Genomic DNA, 24,941 nt, shown 5'->3' with positions numbered 1-24,941 from the left:
CTGGAAAAGGTGTGGGGAGGCCTTGAAACAACACATATAACCCATTCAAAAACCCAGAGAGATACTAGCAAATGTTCCAATAGGATGTTTTGAAGTCCTAGAAGACTGTGGTGTCAAAGGGAAGGAAGAGGGTATCGTTTTCTCTTATGGAAGGGGAAGAAGGAAACACCTTCATTCCCTTTTTGCTGCCTAATACATCACTTTGCTATTGTCAGTAAGCATCCGCATCATCAGATGTCATGAGATGGAAAAGCCTGCATTCAAAACAAATGGCTGACTTGAAACACACACAAAAAGAGATTCTACAACTATTTCTTTTGCATCTATAGCAGATCCAGACCTACTTCCTCACTTGAGGGGAATGGTTTACAATTCATGTGCGTATAAACGAAGAGATGCAGAAGATAACTACCCTGCACACTTGTTTTGACTTCATCCACCCATTCAGCAGCAGCTTGACATTGACGGGGTGGGATTCCTACTTGGACAGACAGAATCTGCTAGGTGCACAGACTGATGCTAACTTCCTTCCAGTAGGTGATGACAAGATGACATCCAGCACAACAGATGTAGCAGGAAAGTTTTAGACAGGCTGCCATATACTGTCTGTCATTTTCCCAAAAACACTATCTCAAATACCTGTCGAAGGTAAAGCGATAGGGACATTACACATCTCGCATCATGGCCGCGGGCAGGGGAGAACTAAAGCAGTTGAAAATGTCCCATCTCTGATGCCCATGGTTGTAACTGTTTCAGGATCTGCTTCTCAAAAGTAATTCAATTTCAAATGCACACTAAAAGCGGAACCTGCATAGAGAATGAAGAACTCCAAGAAAACGTCAAAGTTTGGTTTTGAGTGTTTTACAGGTACAAAAGTCTATTAAAACGATAACACTATACAGTTTTCCATTTTTCCTTCAGCTGTCTCGATTATCTTGGACAGAAACAGCACAATTCAGACCAAAAATAAAAAGCAAGAGATTTCATTCAAGATTGAGAAGACCTTGCTAAAAAACAAAGCAAAACAAACACCTTGGTTAAGTCCTCCTTTCAGCACACTGTGATGGACTGAAGAATGATGTTAATGTGGAGCCTTCTGCTCACTGTGATTAGTCTCGCTTATTGTTACGGCATGCAGTTTCACAGCAGGGGAAAGAGTAATGGATTCTGATCCACCCTAGAAGGGATGACTGACAGAAACTGACACTTTGCTGTCAACTGGCAACAGATAAAAAGCCTGTTACTGCACTGGGAAATTTGGGAGATTGTGTCCCAAGACACAGAGTCCTCTGGCCTCACTCGTGAGAGGGAGAGAAGAAATTGGAAAAGCTGGAGGGAAAGGACGTGGGCTTGAAGGGCTATCAGAAGTTACTTTTTATCTTGAAACTAAACTTAGAACATGGCATCCCTAGGCTATAAAAGCCTAAGAACTAGACCTTGTACATGCAATGTCTAAAATAAAACCAGATTTCCACTGCAAGAGTTGACCTGAGTAACCTGATCTAATTTGGCCTGCTCTGAGCAAGAGCTTGGACCAGATGACCTCCAGAGGTCCATTCAAGCTACGTTATTCCACGGTTCCTTTACTGATGAAGCCTACATTTCAGTACAGCAAAAGCCCTTGCCTGTAAGCACCAACAGTGCTCCTGGGACACCCCAGTATACAGCCGAGTGTGGTAACATCCAGAATTGAGGCTGTGAATTGGGAAGGCAATTCACAGCTGACGCACCACAGCTATACTTGAGGCTGAGGGGCGACTTTAAGACTTTGGAGCAACTGAATGGCAAAACCGGTAGGACACAAAGATCTGTGACACCAGCTGCCTATTGTACTACTTCACAAACAGAAGAATTAAGCTTCGTTATCACATTTCCTATTCCAGATCTCTGCAATGAAATGACCTTTTGAAAAGCATTAGCAGAAGGTCTGGCGAAGCACAAGCAATTAAGAACACAGTATCAGGTAATCACAAGTTATAGTCAACTTCTGACAGAGTCAAGACTATAAATCAATTTAAACATTTTTCCCTTTAAAAAAAAAGTGCTTCCTGCCATATTTCCTTTATAGAAGGTATGTCTACATAACTGACCACAACAGTGCTGCACAAACTAGCTTCAGAGCAGCAAACTGATTACTTTGACAACACAGAATGACACCAGTTCGTTAATTTATCTTGGTTAATAGTTAAACCTATCTACCTGCAAAAGCATGTGTTCAGTAAGACTTAAGATGATAGCAAGACAACTCTTTGCACGTAACTCCCTTTCTGCAATAGGAAGTGAACTTGCATTACTAAGTTACTATGGTTTGAAATTTCCAGCAACAAATTTGAAAATTTTCACACATGACTAAAACTGCAGCTAACTTTATGTGATTAACTTCAGCAATTTAAACCAAAAGACTTAACAGCCAAAGCCAATTGTACCATAGAGAGGTCAAAGGTCAAGACCTGGGGGGAAACAAAAAATACCTGTTCAAGAGGTTCCCCTGGATTGCTGTGCAATGAACCAACAACAAAAAGATGAATTAAGCCATTTTCAAAACAGGTTTAAAAAACACCAAATATGCTTATTTCCATGAATGGGCTCAGTGTGGAAGGGATTTGCAAAGGTGACGAGAATAATCTGGGTTCATTCACAATTGCAATATTTGCTCAGGACAGCCTGCTGCCAAAAGTGCAGAAAACTCAGCTTCAAACAGGAAGGCAGAATGAAAAAAGGGTGAGAAAAAAAATTGACAGCAAATGCTCCACTTCATTTTTAAAATATAAGCCATTTTGGAAGAAAAAGCAAAAGCAGCCTGGTATTTATTTGGGAAGAGTTTGAGTTAAACATCTCAAATGCTACAGGATACGCTGCAGAATTAGAGCAGAGGTTCCTGACTGCACAGAGTCAGCAATGCAGAGCCACGTGGGTGTGTTTATGCCATATGAGTGTTTCCATGCCATGCATCTCCATATTTAGATTTTGCAAGAGTTCATTAACCTAGGTATAATAATGAATTGGAACTACTTTGCTGTAGTTCTAGAGCACTGAACTTGAGCTGGTAACGCTCCCAGAGGGTTTGCAAGGTCTGGGAGAGACATTTGCTACTCTGCTCAGGTTTAGCAGGACTGGCACCAAGCCTAAGCTCATAACTCCAGCTTCAGTATCTCCAAATTGCGTTCCCAGTGCTGCTGACACATATGTCTGAGCTTTCCCAGCACACAGACAGCTAAAAAGAGTAATGAGGCTTATTAGGTCAGGCCACACACACTGTATGCAACTGGCTGTAGTGCTTTCACACTGAGCTAGCCCAGGAGGGAGCCAAGTCACGTTCGCAGTTGCGCTGCAGCTAATACACGGATAACCTGCAATCTGACCAGTCCAGGTGAGAGCTAACTACATTTTTCCATGCTGCGTTCTGGCCTTCCTCTAAAGGAGCATTATTCCCCCACTCTAAAACAAATATACAGCATACAAAGAAGTGTTTGTATACAACAAAACAGGACAGATTCACCTTTAGCTAACCAATAGTATTTCAGCCCAGAGACAGATGAGCAGTAACAGAAAGCAGTTAACATCACCAGAATTACAAGGTGCCTTTGCCCAAACAAACATTATTTATCGTATGGAGTAATTTTTAATAAAGACAATTTATATTTTGAGTCACTAATAAGAATAGCTTTAATGTTTCTAAGGGTTACATCAACGGTACAGGGAGCAGCTTGAAGGTTTAGGAGGAAGAAAAGAAGCGCATTTACTACCAGGCTAAGAATCTCCTGGGTACTTACGGTTCAATGCTGACGGGGGTGGCTTCCCCCACTACCGTAAGAACAGGAGGGGTAACTTCTGAACTATCTGCAAGGAAAAGAAAGAACTGCTCAGACAGCTCATCTTTGCATTTGAGATACAAGCTGTGTGAAGACTGTACATCTATCAGAGCTATCCATCTCCCAAAAAAAGGTACCCATACGCTAATGGAGTTTAAGATGACCAAGAACTTACCTTCCAGTCACCATCTACATCTTAGTAATAACTATTTACTGTCCCCTCAGTTCAAGATAATGACAAGCTATTATAGAGGAAGAACTATCTTTTCCATTCCTAAGAACGTCAGTAGGGGGTGTTGCAGATTACTTGTGAATGCATCTTAACATGCATGCCTAGATGGAAGCAACACTGCACTTCCTCCATCCCAGCTCCCCAGACTATCACAAAGAAGTCCCAGCTCCACATAACCACACCTCCTAAAGTCATGATCTTCCTCCTATTACGCCACAGTTCCTAATCATAAATTAGCCAAGAAAGGAAGGATAAAGTAGAACTTACTTGATCTAAGCAGAGTTCTGTGAGCACTTTTAGGAGTCATTGGAGGTGGCACCGAATGACCAGTTGAAGAGAGGATAGCATTAAAATATAGCCCAGATCCTTCTCTCACTGGACTAAGAATTGGTGGAGGAGTGTAAGGAGGTAGCTCAAAGTTCCTATCCGAAGGATGATCCGCCAGACGGACAGGTGACCGTAAGTGGCTCTGGTACGGAGTAATGTTAGAATAAACAGGTGGTGCAATAAAGGTGCCAGCTTTTGGTGGTATGAAGAGTGGCTCAGGTCTTGGCCGCTGCTTTGGTTTCCGGGCAAAGCCCTCTGCTTCATCCTTTGGAACAGCATCTTCATGCTATTAGAAAAACATTACACACTTAATTTCATTTTAAAACTTCAGGTCATTTGAAAAACTTCAGTGAGATGACAACATTCTTATAGGGCAGTTGGAGAGTGTCTCAACAATTAGCACAAAGGGAAAGAGGGAGGAAGAAGATGGGGAATGGAAGGGACACAAGAGCTATTAGGAAGCCACACTAGCTCTGAGTGCTTATGAAGTTATATTTTACAAGAACTACACCTATGTCTTGGTCCAACCTTTGGTTGGAAAGATAATGACCTCACGGTAGCTTTAAAAGAGGACATAAGTATAGCAGAACCCTGGTACAGATGCACGGTGACACCAAATAGCGATAAGGGAACAGAAGACAATATAACAATATTGTCTTAGATGGTCAAGCATTTAAATGCAGAGAAACCTCCCTATAGATGCCTGCCATTTCTCTGGTATCTGAACATTCTATTGTACTTCTGAATAGAAGAGACACAAAAAAATCCATAACCACTCAACAGCACCACACTGAAGGGGAACACACAAGTACTGACCTTCAGAACCTCAGTAAGAGATTTCAATTCCATGAGAATAAATCTTCACTTTGGATTTTATTAATATACAGAGATATGTGCACTACTCACAATTTATTATTATCTATGTATGTATGGAGAAAGCACTCTTTACTCAGTCTATTTATTCTAGTGTTATTGACCATCTGACTTTATTCACTGTTTAGTAGTGGGGCATTGCTTGGCTGTACTAGCATTAGCTGTAGGTCACGAAAAGCCAGTGATGCCCAAATATTTGGCAATATTATAATGAAAAAAATCCACAGTCCCCAGAAATACATCCATTCCAAATTCAAGCCTTGAGATCAAACTACTTCAACAGAAAAGCTTATGGATAAAAACTGTGTAATTAAATCTAACAGATTTGGCTCATCTTTGGTTTCTTAGTCTATCCATACCTGATTTGAGGTTTCCATGTTAGTATTACGATTAGATCGCCTCCGAGTGACTATCACAGAAGGCTTGCGTTCACAAGGAGCTCGATCATTTGTTTGGCCTCTCTGGAGCTTTCCTTCCTCAGACTTTTCCTTTCCAAGGCTCTGCAAGTCAATTTTTCTCACTGGCACAGACACAGGAATGATAAGAGGCATGAGGCTGTTATCCTCCCGGGCTCTTTTCGGGGCTGGTGAAGAACTGGCAAATTCCACAACACTTTTTGCAGCTGTAGGTCCTGGAGCTGCTATCAGCACAGTCGTCTTCTCTTCTGAAGTATCCAGTTCCTGAGAAGAAAAATAGATTCCTTAAAAGTTCTGCAGTACTTACATAATAAATCGGATTATATCTTTCAGTGTATATCAAGTTTCTCAATGCAATTTGCAAGCTGAAATGGATTTGGAAAAGTGCTACTGGAGGAAAGAATACTTCACAAAATTGTTACCAAAATTTCTTAGAATTACTTGAGGACTGCCTGAAGTCTCAACTGCTAGAATATTTGTATACATCATTCTTAAGTATCATTTTACTACCTATGGTGTGACATTTTATCTTACAGATGAATTTGTGCCCTGCCAGATAACTTCCAACAAAGGTTCTTCATTTTTAGTAATGATCATAAGCTGCAGGTTATTAATTTTAAACATTGGACTTCTGTTCCAGGAAAGACTGAACCATGACAATCTTAATTAAATCTCTCATACAAAAAACAGAGCTAGCTTTTTGCTGCATTTTTTCTGATTTAGATGACTGAGGAAACTTTCCTTATCATAACTGGAGCCTTTGAGGTTTGTTGTCTAACCAGGCTTGATCCTGAAGGACTTTTACTCAGCAGAATCAACAAGGCGTAACCGCACTTTTTGCATTGGCATTACAGTTTCCATGTCTCTGCTTTCTTCTTCTCATGGAAACCCTAGAAAATTGAGCTCCAAGGAGATGGGAATGGAGGATGAGTTACTGAATAAACACATGGATACCGTAACACCAAATGGCTTCAGGTACTGTTAGAGAAGTGATTTCTAGTCCTTCACATGACTATCCACATGTACATTCCACTCTCAATTCAGAAACAGTTGCCAGCTCACTTAGAAGCCAGATGTTAAAGCACAGCTTCCAAAACACCTCTCTTGAGGATATAAAAGGCCTTCTTGAGCTCTCGTAAAGTGCAGTCTAGAGGCTGTAGAAGATGCTCCTTTTGGTGTTTCAGAACTTCTCTCTAACTTAGAGCTCTGTTTGGAAAGCCTTTGGATAGGATAAGGTAGGCAAACTCATCCTCCATCAGAGCCACAATCTACTGAGGAATCCACCTGAACAGCTGTGTTTTGTAGGTGGAAACTAAAGCACATTATCTCTCAAGTATGGCAAGAGATCTCCAACCTAGACTTCCAAAATTTTGCAGAGATTTACTGAAGTCCTCAAAAAGAATCTATTGTGTGCCATTAAGAATACCTAATTCTGATTAAAAAGCTAGCATAAGCAGGTTCTGTCGTAAGGATTTAGACACACCCCCTCCAGTCATCTCACTGTGGTCATAGATCAAGAAAGCTGGCTTCACTGATAAGCGAGGGAACATGCTCCAGCTGGCCCATGAAGAGTCAACCCGTGATAGCTGGAAGGACACTAGACTGAAGTCCCACTTTGATACTATATTTATATTGAGGGAAGCGCAAACTGTATTGTCACAAGATGCATCCGTCAGAGCCTGGAGTTAGGGCTCTGGCCTCTCTCCAAATGAGAGTCCTGGTAATTTGTGTTGCTTTTAAGAGCAAACAGGTCCACTCTGAAACACTAACCCTTCAAAAAAAGCTAGGTTCCAAGCTTGAGCAAATAAAAATCAATCGTATCAAGAAGATTTAGGACTGCGTCCTTCCAAGACCTTTTATTAGAGTAAGGCTAAGCGTGCACAGAAAGGTTTATCCCATAAGTGACACTGCAGTTTAGAATTCTGACTACTTCTTCACAGAGGCTGGAGATATCTGCCCCCACCATGCAACAATGAAACGCACAACTGAAAAGTCACAATTGGCATCAGCTGCCCCAGATAGCACTGCAGGAGGAATTAATGAGCTCTGAGGACCTCCCTTCACTCCAGGCTGGTGAACCTGTACTTCACACCTGTACTTTCCCATGAGACTACCAATTTTGGATTTGGAGGGCATTCATCATGCTGACAGATATGTCACTAGGGACCACTACCTCTAGATGTTAAGGGACTCTTGTAAATTTTTGTAGCCTCCCTTCACTACTTCAGGAAAGAGAGACCTACAAGGATGCCTTTTTAAACATATAAACAGGTCATCTACTGGAAACAGATGCCTACTTCCACTAGTCCTGCCCATACCTGAAGCAGCAGCTCACACGTGGCTGCATGCTGCTATATGTGGGCCTCCATTCATCAGGGAAATTTATGCTATTATTGCCTTATTACTGAAACCTAGTTAAACACCTGGGATAGCTCTGGGGTCGTCTTCTGGCAGCGAGATCCACAATAGATAGTTTTGCACCACTGTTTAGAGCAGTGCATTCATACTGCATTCTTTAGACCGCTGCCAAGAAAAGTCTTGGTTTTAATCAGATTACTTTTTTTCCTCCTAATGTAGCTGTTACTAATGCAAGCACTTTAGCATACTTTCTGGGTACTTGAGAGAATAATGGCAATCAAACAAGTAATGGTAATATGAATATGTGAACGAGTACCAATTCTGACCAATCTACAAACCTCAGATACTTCCTGTGTGCTGCACAGATCTCTCTCGGTCAAGAGCCATGAACTAATTTCCTGACTACAAGGAGGAAATTATGGCAGCTAGTCACACAAAAGCTGTCACATTTCTTTGGCTGTATGATCAGTTAACCATGCTCCTTTTATTTTCAAGATTGGGAGGTAACCAGCAAAGGACTCTCTTCCTTGATGATGGGAGAGATGACCCCTTTGAGAGAAAAGAGGAAGGAGGAGACCGGAACAGTACTAAAGATAGAGAGAAGGCACCACTGGGAACTTAATAGAAATAGCTGAGACATCCTTAAAGATGCTCTGGTCCACACCAGAGCTTTTCTGGTCATGAAAGATCACACATACCTCAGGTTTACTAAGAGGGGACACGACTGATTTTGGAATTAAGCTATTTGCTTCAGATCCCTAAACAGTTTCTCAACTGTTTGCTTTTGCTCAGAGGTAAGCAGAAAGAAGTCACTGAACAAGGGACAGGACCTTCACTTGTAGAACTGCTAGGGGATTTTCAGCTAGCTCAGTGTCTCTGCTGCAGAATTTGGGGCAGGAGGGCTGCTGGATAACTCCAGCAAGTGCAACTTGTTGCCCTTCCATTTAGACTCTTGCATAAATATTGAGGGATGAACTAGTGATCTAGAGTCCTCCAGGACACCCACAGAAACCCATCAGTCATTTTGGCATTGATCCTGTCTATCCCTCAAGTGCTTTCTAAAAAATTTACAATTCACAGACAAAACCCAATTGTGATAGCTGTAAGAACTATTCCAAGGCCACTGCTGTGATCAGACAAGAATCCACACCAGCCTTTTAGAAGCGCCTGCCCGTACAGTGCTTTCTGCCATCATTCTGCATCATCTTGCTAACAGTAAAGGCAGCTTCTCTCTGCAGTCAAACTGAAGCTTGTCCATGAAGGAGGCGAGTCCAGAACTGCTATTCCACAAATAAAACTTTTTTTTTCTCTTTGTGACAGCTGGTGCCCTCCCCTGTGCCAGGGGAAAGAGGCCGGGTAACCAAAGCCTCCATCTCCCCTCCATAAAGGAATATTTAAATCCAGACACCCTTAAGATGACTATTTCAGATCTGAAAAAAGTTTTTTGCACTATTAAAGAAAACAAGTTACACTGCCTTTTTGCATATAACAGTTATATGCAAAATGAAAACATAAAACTAAGAGTTGAGAATTTGCTGCAGCCTGTAAGCAGCAACAAGCTTGCACCACCTGAAAAAGGCCGGGACAGTATGACGGGCAGCTCCGGTGCAAAGCATCAGTTGTGACACTACATGTAGACAGATACTGCTGTCCAAAATAATGTTTTTGCATAAGGTACACACATGTTCAAACAACTGGTTCAAATTATGAATGTATCTTCTTTCATCAGTAATTTAATTCTATGGCCTTCTTACATGCTCTTCACATAACCTATGCTAGAGAAGACTTCTAGGTTGTTTACAACAGAAAGACACTGACAAGAGAAGGAAACCACTCTCCTCCCATACACGTTTTCTTTTTCTTCCTCACATGCTACCCAGCCCCCTTAAAGATGTAAAATCCATCAGACCTCAGGTAAGAATTTTAACATCTTTCAAAACCTCATCCTGAAAGCCTGAAGAGATCTAAACATAAGGAGTTCTTCAGCTAGTGTCATCATAGAAGCAAACAAGCTGCTTGCATAACTGCAAAGAACAAAAGAGCATCTGGCATAACACTTCTCTTTCTGGTCTTTACATTATGAATCAAGCTACAAGCAGACATGCCTTCAAACGGCCAGTTTCTTGCTTTGCCTCTCAGGGCCTTTTCCTAGATGCTCTGTTAGCTTTTTCTTGCCACTGTGTCGGTGATCAGACTTGCGTGATGTGAATTGTAGGCCTTCCTGCAACATAAACATACACTGGCTGGGAGAGCATGAGCAAATAGCTCATGCTGCTAAATACTACTACTAGTTTTCTATCAAATCTGCTTGTTCAACTGGAGTTAGAGCAAAAAGTATTGAAGACAGCATCAACAGTCACTGGTTGATGTCTGCTGTGCAAGAGATGGAGTAAGCTATGGATATTTGCCTCATTGTTTATTAGTTCAGTTCTTTCACTCAAAGAGCACATCTCTCTAAGGAAGAAATTGGAAAAATAACCACAGACAGTCTAGGAAGAAAATGATGACAAGAACAAGAGAGGGAATAAAATTCCCTTCCCTTTGCTGTCTGAGTGGGCAGCAACTCAAGTGGCAAAACTGTAGGTAAAAGTAGCTCATGCTCTAACACCTGTATTTCATCAGCCTCTGGCAACACAGCTTCTGAAGAAAAGTGTATCTTTACTTCTCATGAAAGGCACTCAATGAAAGATTAGTCAAACCACAACTGAAAGAAAACCTCAAAAAAAACCCCTCAAAAAATCCCCACCCAACTCCAAAATCCCACCACTTGCCTCCCCTTGGCTAGTTAATTTTGAAACCTGTCATCCTGCCATATGGAATACATACTGTACAGTTTAGACTGATGGGACACCAAAAGGATAAGAGTAGTGAACTACCTAATCAGCCAACACTAAATATTTCTTCCCCATCAAGCCCTACAGAAGGTCTACAGGCAGACTTTTTCCTCAGGTTACCAATCTCTAAACATCCGCTGCAGGCCATTCTCAGAAACAAGAGACCGCATCAGACAGACCTTTGTTAGGCCTAGTATAAGTTCTTCACAGAAGTGAGGCTTCCTCAGGCTTTGAATATTTGGGAAATATTGAACATGTATATTGCATTATGTAATTTTTAGATAGCACAATTTAGAAACACTTCAACTGCTAAAACTGAAAAACTGGCAGGTAAGCAGCAGTCTTTTTAACATAAAAGGAAGAGAATGTTAAATTTGTAAAAAGACACCCAGTGAACTGCTTATACTTGTCTCTCTAAATTCCTCATCAGCTTGAGGCCTAAGCTGAAAAAATCCACATTTTGAAGCCCTGGGCTAAAATCACATTCAGTATTAGTGACATAAAACTGCCCTTAGGTGGTTTCACTGCACTAGGAGATCTCTCTTCTCCCACATCTATGAATTACAGTAGCTGAACTTACATGCCACCACTCCAGAGCTGCCCTTGCTGTACTACAACACTTCTTGCATCAAGATACCATCCTATCCTGCATATGTACATAAATTCCTTTCATTTCAGCCCTATTTTGTAGTCTAAAACATGCTGTATTGGTTAGGTTGTATACCTTACCTTTACATTCTGAAGAGAAGCCAGCTCAACAGCTTTTTGGGCCAAAGTTAGCAAATTGGCTTCTTGAGAAACACGCCGTCTCCGTCGTGTGCTCTGGATTACACCACCTCTGACACCCTGAAAATCATTAGTTCTCTGAGTGTTTTCTTCAGCTGCTGCTACTGACTGTTTCTCCCCTTCTCTGCCATTCTGGGCTGTGGCTTGCCTGTCTGTTTCCATCTGGCACAGCTCACTATTGACGAGGACATCCTTCTGCCCCAGATCTATTCTCTTGGGGTGCAAATAGCTACTTTTGTTGTGGGCCAGTGATTCAGGCAGCTGCTGTAATGGGACCTCTTGCTGATGCGTTTGCCAGTGATGCAGAAATAAATTGCTAGGTTGTTCTTCTGCCGGCTTGGAAGCCAACACTTCTCCTGTAGATGTCAGCAGGACACCTTCTTTGGAGAGTCTCCGTGACCTTCTTGGAAAAGGAATCTGAGTCTGAGGTAGCACAGTCTGTTGGTTCTGCTCTGTTAGAGCCTTGAATAGTTCCTGGTTCCTCTCTGTTTGCTGAAACTGGTGTGCCATCATGTGATGCTGAGGTGCTGCAGCTGCCACATGAGGCTGTGCTATGGAAGTAGTTTGCTGCAGACTGAAGGCTTGTGTGGCAGCCTGTTGCTGCTGTTGCTGTTGAGGATAGAAATTTTCAAACAGTTGTAGCTGGGGAAGAGCCTGCTGTTTTTGTTGAGCCGTAAATGCTGGACTGGAAGAAGCTGGGGCTTCTTGAAAGACGTGTAACAATTCAGGAAGACCCTGCTTTTGGCCTTGATGACCAAATGCAAGTTGGAAAGGCTGTAACGGCAGACTTTGATTCTGCTGCTGCTGTTTCTGCATCTGATGAAAAGAATTCATTTGAGCTTGCTGTCTAACCAGGGCTTGCTGTTCCAGCTGAGCCTTCTGGGACATCATCTGCTGGACGGCATCTCCATACAAGTCCAGCTGTGACACGAACACTCCTTTCTCTTGATTTCTTTTAAGGGCTTCTGGGTGGCCATAGAAGCCCGGGGCACCAGCATTGGAGTGGGGTCCTTTTGGGTTGCCCCCAAAAACCATACTGTGGTTCCACATCGAAGGTGGAGACTGCCAGTGGCTGTCACCCCTCTCTGGCAACTGGTTCCCTATTAGTGAATTCTGCCATTTGACAGCTGTTACCGTCTGGGACATCATCATTGACTCACCCCTATCTTGATTGTAAACAGAGTTCATCAAAGCAACATTGTTGGGGGCACTTGTTAATCCTCCTGTGTGAGAAATCTCCACAGTCTGGGAGACCGGTATATTCCCTCCATGACCATAGTACTGTCCTTCCTTAAGCTGCTGCTGTGGTTCTTTTGATGACACAGCTATTTCCTGCTCATTAAAATAGGCAATTCGTTTCCCAGTCCTTTTGCTTGAAGACTTTTGCTGAGCCTGAAGATTCATGGTTCAGTCTATTCTCCCAGCTGCACACACTGTATTTACAATCCACCCATCCCTGAGGCTGGGGGAGGAAAGGCACGGACGTCTCTCTTTTCCATTCAGTTTTAGTAATAAAGGGCAGGAAAGAAGTCCAGATGAAAGTGCATCCACTTCCTTTTTCTTCGTGTGCTTCTCCCGCTTCTTTTCACTCTTATCCTTTGTGGTTCAGAGGTCAGTAGGGTCCACTTAGTTACAGGTCCTGAAATAGAGAAGCAATTGCAATGAATCATCAACAGACGTAACTGGCATATAAACCCTCACGTGATAAGCAACAACGTGTGTGTCTGTCCCGTCTCCTACGGAAATTAAGATCAGGATAATACAGGCAAGAAATAATAGTCTGACCTGCGAGAAGAACATAAAACAACTTAGTTTTACAAAACAGATATCACACTGTATTTGCATGATGCAACTCCCAGTTGCACACAGACTTCTGACTAATCACTCAGGCTCACCCTGAAGGTTTCTCTTAAACTCCCTCTCATCTGGCCAATTACTTCTATGTCTTCTTGTAGCCAGAATAATCTGTTTTTAATCTGAACTCAAAAACACAAAACAAAAAACCCCTCATGACTCACCAAAAGAAAAATAATGTTTTCCCAGGCCACATTTCCCAAAGACATGTAAAACACGCACATGTACACGAAGGCTGCAGCCAAACACGCACCTAGATGCTCAATTCAGTGTTTTGAAGGAAAGAATCAGGCGGCAGCCCATCGTTCACATCCATCCCTCCCCCCCGCCCCCAATCATTACAGTTGCTTTCCAATTAAGAACTGCCCACCAAGCATCCAAGCACTGAAGACAGGGCCTGCTCAAACCTGTTGCCTTCTCAGATGCTTTCTTCAACAGCTGAAAGCAACTGCTCCTGCTCAGGTCACACTCATGGAAAAGTAGTTCAGGCAGATTGTTACAGCTGCTCCCAGATACCAGCAAATATCTGTTAGTGTACAGCTACAAACATAATAGGAGAAAGCCTTTCCGGAACATGCAGTCTAGGACCATTCTATCCTCCTCTTCCACAGAAAAAAGCTATCCACAAACTTAGGCTTTAAAAGCCTAGTTTGCAGGATTAAGGTCTAATGTGTTAACACATACACTAGTATTTCTAGTAGGTCACCTAAAACCTTTTAAGAAGTTCAGTTTTAAATTTAATTAAATTCTTAAACTACTAACACTCAAGTAATTAAGTGCAAGTCTCTATCACTATCTCTTCTCAGTATGTACTCTGTTCCACTTCAAATCACACTGTCAATATATTTCAGAAAGACTTCAATAAATTGTTAAAAACCTATTCTTATTGCATCCCTTCGGCTATAAAATCAAGTTCCTCTTAAGTGCAGCAGGTAAGACTAACACACACATCCCCTCCAATGAAGCCTGCAATCCACCTCTCTCTCTATAAAACGAAAAATAACAAACCAAAAGCATACAGCATACTGAAGTCCTGTAACTCGAGTTTACTCTAAACGGATATGGCTACAGTGCAGATTTTAATACTGGGGTGGGGCTGGGAGCGTGATGAGGAGGAAAAGACAAAGAGTTTAGATTCACTTACACAACTTCCACCTCAGAGGCCAAGCTTGGCTTCAGTGCTACTGGAACCATGTGTTTCAGAGCAAAGTGACTCACTTCCTCAGGCTGTTACATAGCTGTTCCCCCCACGCTCCCTCCCTCTTCGCCCTGGCTACAAACCCTGGACCTCTGCCACCCGGTATCACGGAGCCAGGGCGTTCCTCCCTCCTCTAAGCACAACGTCTCAGCTCATTTTCCAGTCCTCTTTCAACAGGACGAAAATAACTCTAGGAGAAATTATGGACACGTGATATGGAAAACTCGCTCTAAACTGCAACTAGTACACAAACAAGGATTTTGTAAAGTAAGTTTTTCCTATCCTAAAACTTCATTAGGAGAGGAAAAAAACATCCTACAGCAGGAAACTGGATCCCTGGTAGCAAAAATGTAGAGGTGGAAAGGTTGCTACATGCCTCTCGGGAACATTAAGGTTACTCTCTCTCCTTGCTTTTTGCAGCACTGCTACAAATGTGACAGAGCTAACAGCTAAACCACAATACCTGGGGTAACCTACTAGCAGTGGTTTCTGACACTATCTTACTTTCTGAAATCATCACAAGCTATTTTTCTCCAAACTAGACAAGCTTGTAACACTTGTCCTTCCATTGATGCTTCTGCATGCTTTTGTATTGATCAGTCACATAATTCTGATAAAAAGAATGCAAGTTTTTCTCTATATCAGAAGACATTACCACTAGATCAAATTTAAACCTTCCAGACAGCCTTTAGAAGCTCTGCTGTAGATTTTCTACACTTTGAGGAAGAACGCAAAGATAACTGCTCAAAAGCTGTCATACAACTTCAAGGGTCCTTGTTTTTAACCCTTTGAAAAAAGAAAAAAAAAGAAAAAAGAAAAGAAAAAAAAAACCAGAAAGCCGATGCTGTTCTTAATAGAGGTGGCTGAGATTTGCAACTACTACACACACAAGTATCCAGAAGACCTTTAGAAAGAGGGCTCTCAGTTTAGTGAGAAAGCATTGCATTAGCACAGCTCTCCAAACCTCCCCTTGTGTGGGCTTCGGCTCTGCTTTTTCCATTACTACATAGGAAGCCACCAGCATTGCAAAGCCTAACTAAGACCAGTTTAGAACTGCACCTATCTAGGAAAGAGATGTAACAAAAGTATTAAGATGCAAAGTTTACAAAAAAAGTAAGTTCAGAGATAACCTAAAGGAGGGAAAGTAATATGTACTAGTGTGTTCCATAAAGGGAGTCCTAAAAAATATTATATGCCTCTTAGGGAAGTTATCTTGTCACTTGAGAAGACTGTAGTGATCGAAGAACAACTGAAGTTACCACAGCACAAAAACCAGTATAATGAAAATGACATTACCAGGGAAGAAAAAGAGGTTTAAGGTACTTTGAACAAAGCATGCTTATTGAACATCCCAGCTCTCCCAACTGCATGCAAAAATAAATAAATCCTAACTAAGACATCACCAAGAAAAAAAAGAGGATTTGGTGCATCCAGTATTAGATGGTAAAAGAAAACATCACAAAATTAGCTTTTTAGAATTTATTTCTATATAGAAAAACTGCAGAAAAATATCTTGTAGGTCATCCTAATAATAATAGTCCGTAGTTTGAGCTGAAGTGATAGATGTTCAAGCTGCAGCATGACTATGGTCCAGGAAAGCTCACACTTGGCAGCTTCACTGGCTGAGCACTGCTGGCTCTATGACTAAGCAGGCTTCCCTCCCTGAGGTTGAGGGATGAGCTCACATTGTCATCATCCTAGCCAATTACCAGCTTTGGGGGTTTTTTTCTTGTTTTGTTTTACTTTAATTTCAGCACAAGAGTCACCCTGCAGTAGTGCAGTAAAATGGCAACACACTTCCAGGCTTAAGTGTACTTTGCAGCAGTACACTCCTGAGCATTTCTTACCTTTGAATAAAGCACAGAGCCAGTTCTGATGCTGTAATTCCCAGAAGATACTGTGTCTTGCCTCCAAATATACTGAAGTGTTATGATACCTTGCATTGCTTTTACACTGCACAGAGAAAAAGCAGAACCTAGCATCAGTATATTTTGTTTTAATAACTCTAAGATGTGGCATGCAACAGTTATTTCCACTTCCAGGAACTTCTGGCATGCAAGAACATCTCTTGACCTTTCTTCAGATGAATATGAATTGTACGTCACCACCTTTAATACTGTCATTATTTTCAGATTTCTAAGGAATTTTTCATGTTGCAAGGCTTTCACTTCTAGACCTAAAACCAATGTCAAATTGGATACACATATACCCAATGGGCACTTATGCAGTATTTTCTGGAATGAAAAAAACATAAAAAAAGTAACCTATGACACCTTACTGAGAGAAGTTAGGGTTAGCATTTTTAGCTAAAACTTCTCCAGCATATCTGCACTAGAGCAGTAAAGAAAATCATAAACACGTATAAAACACCACGTGGGCTAGATTTAGGCAAAGTCTCCTGAAGGACTTACTTAAGTATACAATAAGGACTAAGGAGGAGTCTCTGCCTGCATCCAGGATGCTGTTCTCAAATTAATAAAGTCCTTTCAAAGCAGAGGTATCTGAGGAATGCAGGACACAGGCACGCAGAGACACTCACTAGGCTGGTACCAGCCCTGAGCACCCATTAGCAGATTTTACTCAACCCAAAGTAGGTTCTGCAGAATCGTTTAGACATCTCTATCCATTGCAACCATCTTGTCCCAGTTTATCATTAGCCTAGAGAGTTTGCTATAAAACCTTTTTAATGTATTTTTTTAAATTAAAGTTAAAAGGTTATTTGATGTACAGGATAAATTAAAAACACTCCATTGCAACCACTTAATATAAAATATCTTTATCTCCCTTTAAAACTTTTTGCCTGTATATTTAATAACCACCCACTATTATTCCATTTCTTTAAATACTCTCTTCACTAAGTATGCGCATAGTTGTACAATTTCACGTATCAAGTTCATGACCTCACACTGCAGTACCCTTAAACCCTACTCTTCAGCCCAGCTGTTGAGGGCTGTGCTGTCCTGTGCTTTGTTTAGTTCATTTGCTACGCCACCTATATTTGGCACGATAAACAAGTTTAAATTTTGCGCATTCCTGATCTCCTTTGAGGTCATTCACACACAATTCTCTCTGACAGAATGCTGCAGAATGACTCGGGAAAGACTGACTTCTCCTCAAACCTTGGCAAAGTTAAGGATGCAGAAAATAATAACAAGTGGTCACAGACCATCTTCTATTTCACCACTTTAATCTTAGCTTTTAAATACTTCTGTTTTAGTGTTTTTCATGTGAAAAATGAAAAGTGTTCCTGGGTTCTAGCTAATGTACATTCTCAGCCTTAACTGCAACAATGCTGACAGTTCCTTCCAGGAAATATGTCAAATTAGAGTGATGAGAATCATTTCTCACTAAATCCTCCTGCTGCCAGCAACTCAAATTACTGATATCCCCTGTAAGAAGCTCAATCGCTTCTAATGATGACGAACAGATTCCAAGAACAATTTTTACATTTAAGTCAAATGCAGCAAGCTAGTCAGTGTCCTTCTGAGACAGAGCAATTGAGCCTTCCTTCTCTAATTTGGTCATTATTATGGCCAAATCCCACATTTATGAAACAGGTAAAGAATCATGACACACATTTTACTAATGAGGAACAAAACCAGAGGAACTAACTCACTTGTGAGATCACACAACAAACCAGGTCAAAAATCAAGAACATAATATAGGATACTAGCTACCAGTTCCCCGCCAATCCTGCAAGAAAACATGGGTTTAAGTCTACACACAAAAGATAAAAATCCGGTGCACTACTTACATACGTGCAGAAAAGGCAAAGATAATTTAATTCCTCCAGTGCAACAGCAGGACAGAGGTAGTTCAATAAGGTAGGGTTTGTTTCTGGTTTTGGTGGTTTGGTTTTTTAAAATGACTGCAGACTTGCGGGGCATCACAAACCAGAAACTTGTTCCAGCTAACAGAAATTTGCCCATGTGAAACCACCACCACCACCTATTGCAACAGTCTTGAGTAAGAACCAAGAAAGCGATGAAAATAGGGACGGTTTTTGTGTTTGCCAGAAGATTTGCAAAGCTGATTACACAGCTTATCCATATCCTATGCTTACCCTGCTGTATATGAAAACAGCTTCAATCTCTCCCTCAAAAGCCTCTCCCGCACACTCACTTTGTCACATTTTCTTCCAGACAGTTAGCTACATCAAAACTCCTGCAGATTGTTTGCAACCTCCCACTCGCCACCTTCAGACACCTTGAGCAGAAAGGATAACAGCACAGCTTTCCTACATATCGCCCCGGGAGGGAACAAGAAAAAACAGAAAATAGACCATGTCTGTAAATTCTATACAGCAAAGAACAGCAACCTATCTTCTGAAGAAAGGCAGGGGAAAGCTCAAAGCAACTGAGAAACATAACATTGTCCAAGAAAACCAAAAACGTAAATGGAGGATAATGGTTTTATATCCCTGTCACCTTATTCCAAATGGTAGGGCATTTTCCACAGACGCCTAGAAAGCCTGTCTCTACAGCGAAAGGCGTATTTTCCAGGAGTCTAGCACCACAGAAGAGCAGCAACTGAAGTCGAAAGTGAACAAGCGAAAACAACAAACTGAACAGTCTCCAGTTTAAACGAAGCCACTACAAAAGAATGTAAGTAGGTAAAAATCATCCCCCTCCAACACCTCGAAGTAAGAAACTAACCTAGGGAACTGTCTCGGATGAAAGTCCTAGAATCAATACAGCCTATGAAATGGGGAAGGCTTACTTGTTTGCGTAACATTGCGTAGCAAAAAAGGAACTCTTTACAGCGTGCCCGTAATAGGGGCAAAGAGAGCAAAGGAAAGCTGGTTCACAGACAGACAGACAACAACAAAAGGGAAAACACAGCATCCAGGAAGCCTGACAACTTCCACTGTTGCCTGAAGGTGCCTGCCTGGGGCTAGCAAACACATACCTAAATAAGTAGCACATGTCAAAGACGTTTATGGCCTAACCAAATTTTCACGATTGGCCCATTCGTATTGCGGAGAAAGACTGAAGCTATGACTGACTTCAAGGACACCTCCGCCCTGAGGACAGCATGACTAAAATTACATTGCTACCACTTTCACTTTCCCATCTTCAGAGGCTGGGAACTGATAAAGCTGTATTAAAACACTGTACTAACCAAAGATTCAAAAGTTAAATTCATTAGCTCTGTGATGTGAAGCAGGGGAAACAATGGTCATGCTGAAGGACCATGTGCCAGCAAAATCAGGTAGCTTGTATTGCACCACCAGATGTGACAAACTACTGCTCCAATCTAGACCATTCCTGACGTTCAGCACCATAGGTTAATTACCTACAGCAAGAAAATAACACAAAATGTAGAATTACCCTATTGTTTGGGAAAAATATACATACCCAAGAAGAAAATATTAACGATACCTCATGAACTAATCAAACCAAGGAGAAATACAAATCCTACCTAAGTAAAATATTTTGGTCTATTACAGTAAAGGATGTAATAAAGGAGAGGCAGTGAAAATGTGTTCTCATAGATGTTATTTAATTGGGAAGCTTTCTTTTCTGTTCAAATGATCTTAAAATTCACCTAAGCATGCATTCTGATTATATTTTGACCTACTACTTACATCGGTGGATGTAGTTCTATTTATCCCCTATCACCACAATTTTCCACGTTCCATCTAAACACACAGATGTGTTCTAGTATGCAGGATGTTAAAGAGAAGGATTTTTGGTTTTTGAATTACAGAGTCCAAAGCACCACCAAAACTTCAAAAGGAAGTTTTCAGATAACAGTCCTATGAGAGGGGAGTTGTGTACTTTCAAGGAACGCTCAGAAAATAACCTGTATTTTGGGTTGTCTTCCCCAATTCAAGCTGTAAACTCAGTACAGGTATTGGAGGTTCGCTTTTCAAAATGCACCTGGGATTTTCCACATAATTTTGTTTTAAAGGCATGAGAAAGACACAAAAAGTTGTTACAAAGAAAATTCCCATTACGTGCTGATTAGTCTTGTCCTTACAACAAACGAGCCAGGCAAAACCTGGCTTACACGAACAGCTCCACCAGAACAAAATCAGCATGGATGGGGAGGAAAAACTATTAAAAAGACAGACTAGAATTTTGAAACTTAGCAGATTATTAAACAAACAACAAAAGGGAAAAAAACCTCACCCTGATTTATTTTTAAAGGGACTGACAATGTTGTTTCTACCAGCTATTGAAAAGGTACTACAGCAAATAGAAGTTAGATCCTCAATTTAATTTATCCTCAAGCAAAACTTCGAGTGGTATTTCCAAAATAATTGAAATTTTGTCCAAACCTCATCTCATGAAAACAAAAGATTCATGATTTGCACCAGGCTCATCTTTCGTCTTGCATAGCAACAACATGCAGTTCTTAGAGAGAACTATGAGAAAGACAGCTCCGTAAACTGGACTTCTGTAAACAAATATGCAGGAAAGCCCATCTTTACAAATGGCTTTGCAACGCAGTGCAGGCTTACCCTTTAACAAAATAGGTATATGGTACATTTCTTAAATTAGTTAATGTTTATAAACTGTACTGAAGTTAGGAACATTAGTTATTATAATCTGTCATCATGATAAATACCATGATTTGAAGAGGCTTGGGCAGCCTTGGAGCGCAGAAAGAGCACAGCAATTAAGGAGTACGAAACACTGCTTTCAGGCTTTGTAAAGTTACACAGACAGACTGTTCTTTCCCACTGGAAATGGGTTAACAGTTCTTCTAATTGTAAGCACTTTATGGCTATTTTAAGCTTTTTTGTTTGGAGCTGTCAGGGAAGGCAGTTGCTAGCAACAGAGAGACCAATACTCCAACATGCAGGAATCACAGCAGGCTCTAAAGTCAGAATGGCAAAGAGCAGGCCAAAAGCTTCTCCCTGCCCTCGCATTCACATAGCTGACATAACCACAACGTGTCCTTCGCTCCGAATGCCTCTCCCGCCACAAACACACCAGCTGCAGAATTGCACGGATACACCCCAGAGACAGACCAAATCTCTCTGCACTTTAGCCCTGAGAAGAAAACACATCAGAATGCACCGAGCTGCAACAGGAAAGAGTGCTGCTGCAGCTTCAGTTGTTTCCATCTTGGCCTTTCCAGCACTCCCTCACAAAACCAGACATACATAGGTGTCCACTGTATGGAATATCACAGTCTGAGCACTTCACAGGTTCCTTCAAGGCGCTGCAAGAGGTAATGGCCTACAGATAAGGGGAGAGAAAGGGGAAAGTTCATAGAGATGATGATGCTTTCCATTCCCAGAGGTTTCTTCATGAGAGACATAAATGCACTCAATATCTAGACCATAGCTCTCGCAGACACACTCCTGATGCCATCAAGCAGGCATCATCACTCACCCAAGGCTGGCTGGAGAATAGCTGGGACTAAAAGCACAGGCAGAACCTCAGAGGATCAAGGATCAATTTCCAGCTCTGCTACAGACATGCAAGCCACTTCAGATCAGTTCATAAAATCAGAATAATACCTGAAAACCAATACAATGATATTCATGAAGTATTCTAGAGGTCATAAAAGTCATATTATCTTTAACAGTACACACTGACAGGCTAGATGGGGATTCTTCTAGAAAGAGCTTAAAAGTCTAATTTGAGACATGATGCAACAGGGTAGCAATAACCAAAGAAGAGGGAAGGGGCCAAAAATGAAGGAAAAAGGTCACACAAATAATAACGTAGTTCTCTCGTCATATGCCTCTCTGCCTCACTCGACCCAGAAATATCTTTTTGTTTTTCAGCAGTTATGTAAGCTGAAGCAGGGCTGATCTTGGTTTGCCCACATCCACACAATTGCAGCCAGACAGATGCCAGTATTGACTGAGCTAATCTATTATAAAACTACTCAAGCAGTCAATCTTTAGCAGCACTGACAGGACTTTAGTTCGAATTCCTAAAATTATGTCTTTTAAGAAGTCTTGTGGTCACTGTTGAATATAAAAGGGTCTTTTTATTGTGCTGGTCTGTTACAAGGTACAGTAAGCTCTTGGCCATGACTGGGGCTGTCAGGCATTACAACAATGCAGCTAAGCAAATGCACACTAGTTAATACCGGGGGTAGGAACACCGAAAGACATGGGCAAGCACGATCATCACATGGTGGAAGCCAGCAAGGTTTAAAGAATCCAGGGGCCCAGAGAGCACTCTGATTTCCTAACCTTTAATTAGAGAATCAGAGCACTCTCCAGGCCCCCAGATTCAGAGCTCCCTGCCAGTTACCTGCCCAATCTCCTCCTTTTCGCCACAGGGATTTCAGTGGAGGAAAGAAAGAGCAGATGGTTGGCACCAATACTGGATCAAATACAAAGCAAGCCTCTTCCATTTCTGCAGTGGCTTATTTGTATCCTTACTAACATTATAAAGCACTTCCACTCTTGGGCATAAGCGACACCAGCCTCATACTTACTCAGAGCAAAGTCAGAAGCTTCCTAAAGATTCAGTTCAACAAGCCTACCCGAAACCAAACAAACTACCCATCCTGCACTTTATAACTAGAAAGGAAAAATGTCATTCAATAACAGCATAAGGAAAAGTGCTCTCTATTAAGAACCCTTACAAAGCTATTTTAAATTGAGCAAAAGACTCAGTTCTTAGTACAACACAAAATTAAGGTCACAATGATCAAGTTCAGTATTACAGGAAAACCTAGAATTCATGCATTAATCCACCTGCACATGGAATTTTGTGAGCGTTAAGCAGATCAGAAGTATAACATGCTTTTACATTTCCTCCTGCACTTATATAGTTTGCTCTGCGAGTCCTGGAGCAATATAAATACATTCTAATTGATGTCATAACAATTTAGGTCAATAATCCCACATTACACTTTGAATAGCTGTATTTGCTAAAGATACAAACTATGTAATTGCTATTAACAGGAACAGTAAATCCTTCCCAATTGTGAAAAAACAGGCCATAAATAATTGGAAAGTCACACAGCAACTTACTAGAAAAGCCGATAAGAGGGTCAGTGCTAAACACTTGACCATCTCCAAAAGAAATCACTAAGCATTAAAAAAAAAAATAAAATCCCTTACATAATATAGTTTTCACTCAGAATGAAAGTCTAATGAACTAATCATCCCATCAGGTGTATGGATTCCATTAACCTGATCCTCTCACACCAAAGAAAAAGAAATTCTGAGATTGATGCTCCTTTATAATCCATAACACATCTAGTGGATTCTGAAGGATTTTTCCACACCAGCTACATAGCACTCTCTTATTTCAAATAGTTTACTAGTTCCACTTATGTCCCACAGCTTCTGATGACTTTACTATTTTCAAACCTCCAAAACACTAAGAACAAACATCCAGTCTCCCATCAGCAGGCTGACATTCGTTACACAGTTCTCCCCCATTTGGGAGAGATCTACGAATCAACCAAGGCAGACAAACATTCTACTAGTTGCTACGCTGAAGATAAATTTTGTTTGGAGAAAGTAATTGAAGGAACCCGCCCACAAGCAAACTTGATGTTATTGGAATACTTAACATTTACATAACCCTTTGCAACAGTTAAAGCAATATATTAACACCAATTCACCCAACCTCACGACATGTGTCATTTGCAACATTCTGTATTTTTAAGTGGTAAACAAAGAGAGACAAAGCAGCCTGTTTCGCACTGAAGAGCGAAGGGGTAGCCAACAAGAGATTATTTTTCTGGAATTCCTTTAACTCAGTTTTGTCCACTGTTCACTCCTTCATGCTGTGCAGATATAGGCTGCATTTGCAAGATGTCAGGTAAAGCATCTTCATTTTGAACAGATGCACTAAAATTCAGAAACTGGTATAGAACACTACTTGTTAAAAATACACTGTAGAACTCCCCCCACCCTGATGTAAATGTTAAGGCTATTTTGATATAAAAATCACAATGTCTTCTAAAGCACACAAAAGTTCACCCACCTGTATCTGTAGAAGAGCTCTAACATTAATATACATTCAGCAGTGTCATACTGGAGATCTCTAACCAATACTCCACAGACACAGCGTTCTACGATGCCTTTGTACGCTTCACGAGCTCTGCCTGGAACTGTGGGCTAAGGGGAAGGGCTCTTCCACTTGCATGAACTGGACTGGTTAGGGGTTTTGCCTTTTTTTTTTTTTTTTAAGAAAATGACATTAGCCAGCTGTACTCCTCTTATTGTCCATGGCTTCATTTCTTACACTGTAGTACAGAAACTGAATTACAGAAATTTCTACTTTACACAGTCGCATGGCCTCATAATCACAGTATAACAGC

General features: G+C 41.2%; 1 protein-coding gene across 6 annotated transcripts in view; it reads right to left on the bottom strand.

Moving 5' to 3' along the window:
- The window catches only part of MIDEAS (mitotic deacetylase associated SANT domain protein), a 52,757-nt gene that overhangs the window by 9,319 nt on the left and 18,497 nt on the right, over positions 1–24,941 (bottom strand). For 2 of the 6 annotated variants that reach the window (XM_072865236.1, XM_072865237.1), the window contains exons 2-6: positions 16,538–16,643; positions 11,582–13,277; positions 5,604–5,924; positions 4,312–4,657; positions 3,774–3,840 (exon numbers count right to left, since the gene is read on the bottom strand). In XM_072865236.1, coding sequence (XP_072721337.1) covers positions 3,774–3,840; positions 4,312–4,657; positions 5,604–5,924; positions 11,582–13,042 — 2,195 coding nt within the window. In that variant the 5' untranslated portion in view covers positions 13,043–13,277; positions 16,538–16,643. Of the gene's footprint in view, positions 1–3,773; positions 3,841–4,311; positions 4,658–5,603; positions 5,925–11,581; positions 13,278–16,537; positions 16,644–22,036; positions 22,157–24,941 lie in introns of those variants that run through there. The other 4 variants (XM_072865235.1, XM_072865242.1, XM_072865240.1 and 1 more) reach the window with 3 other exon arrangements.

The sequence above is a fragment of the Ciconia boyciana genome, chromosome 6 (genome assembly GCF_034638445.1).
Source record: "Ciconia boyciana chromosome 6, ASM3463844v1, whole genome shotgun sequence".
Classification (NCBI taxonomy): Eukaryota; Metazoa; Chordata; class Aves; order Ciconiiformes; family Ciconiidae; genus Ciconia; species Ciconia boyciana.
The sequence above is the reverse complement of the archived record's forward strand: the minus strand, read 5'-3'. Positions and strand labels throughout refer to the sequence as shown.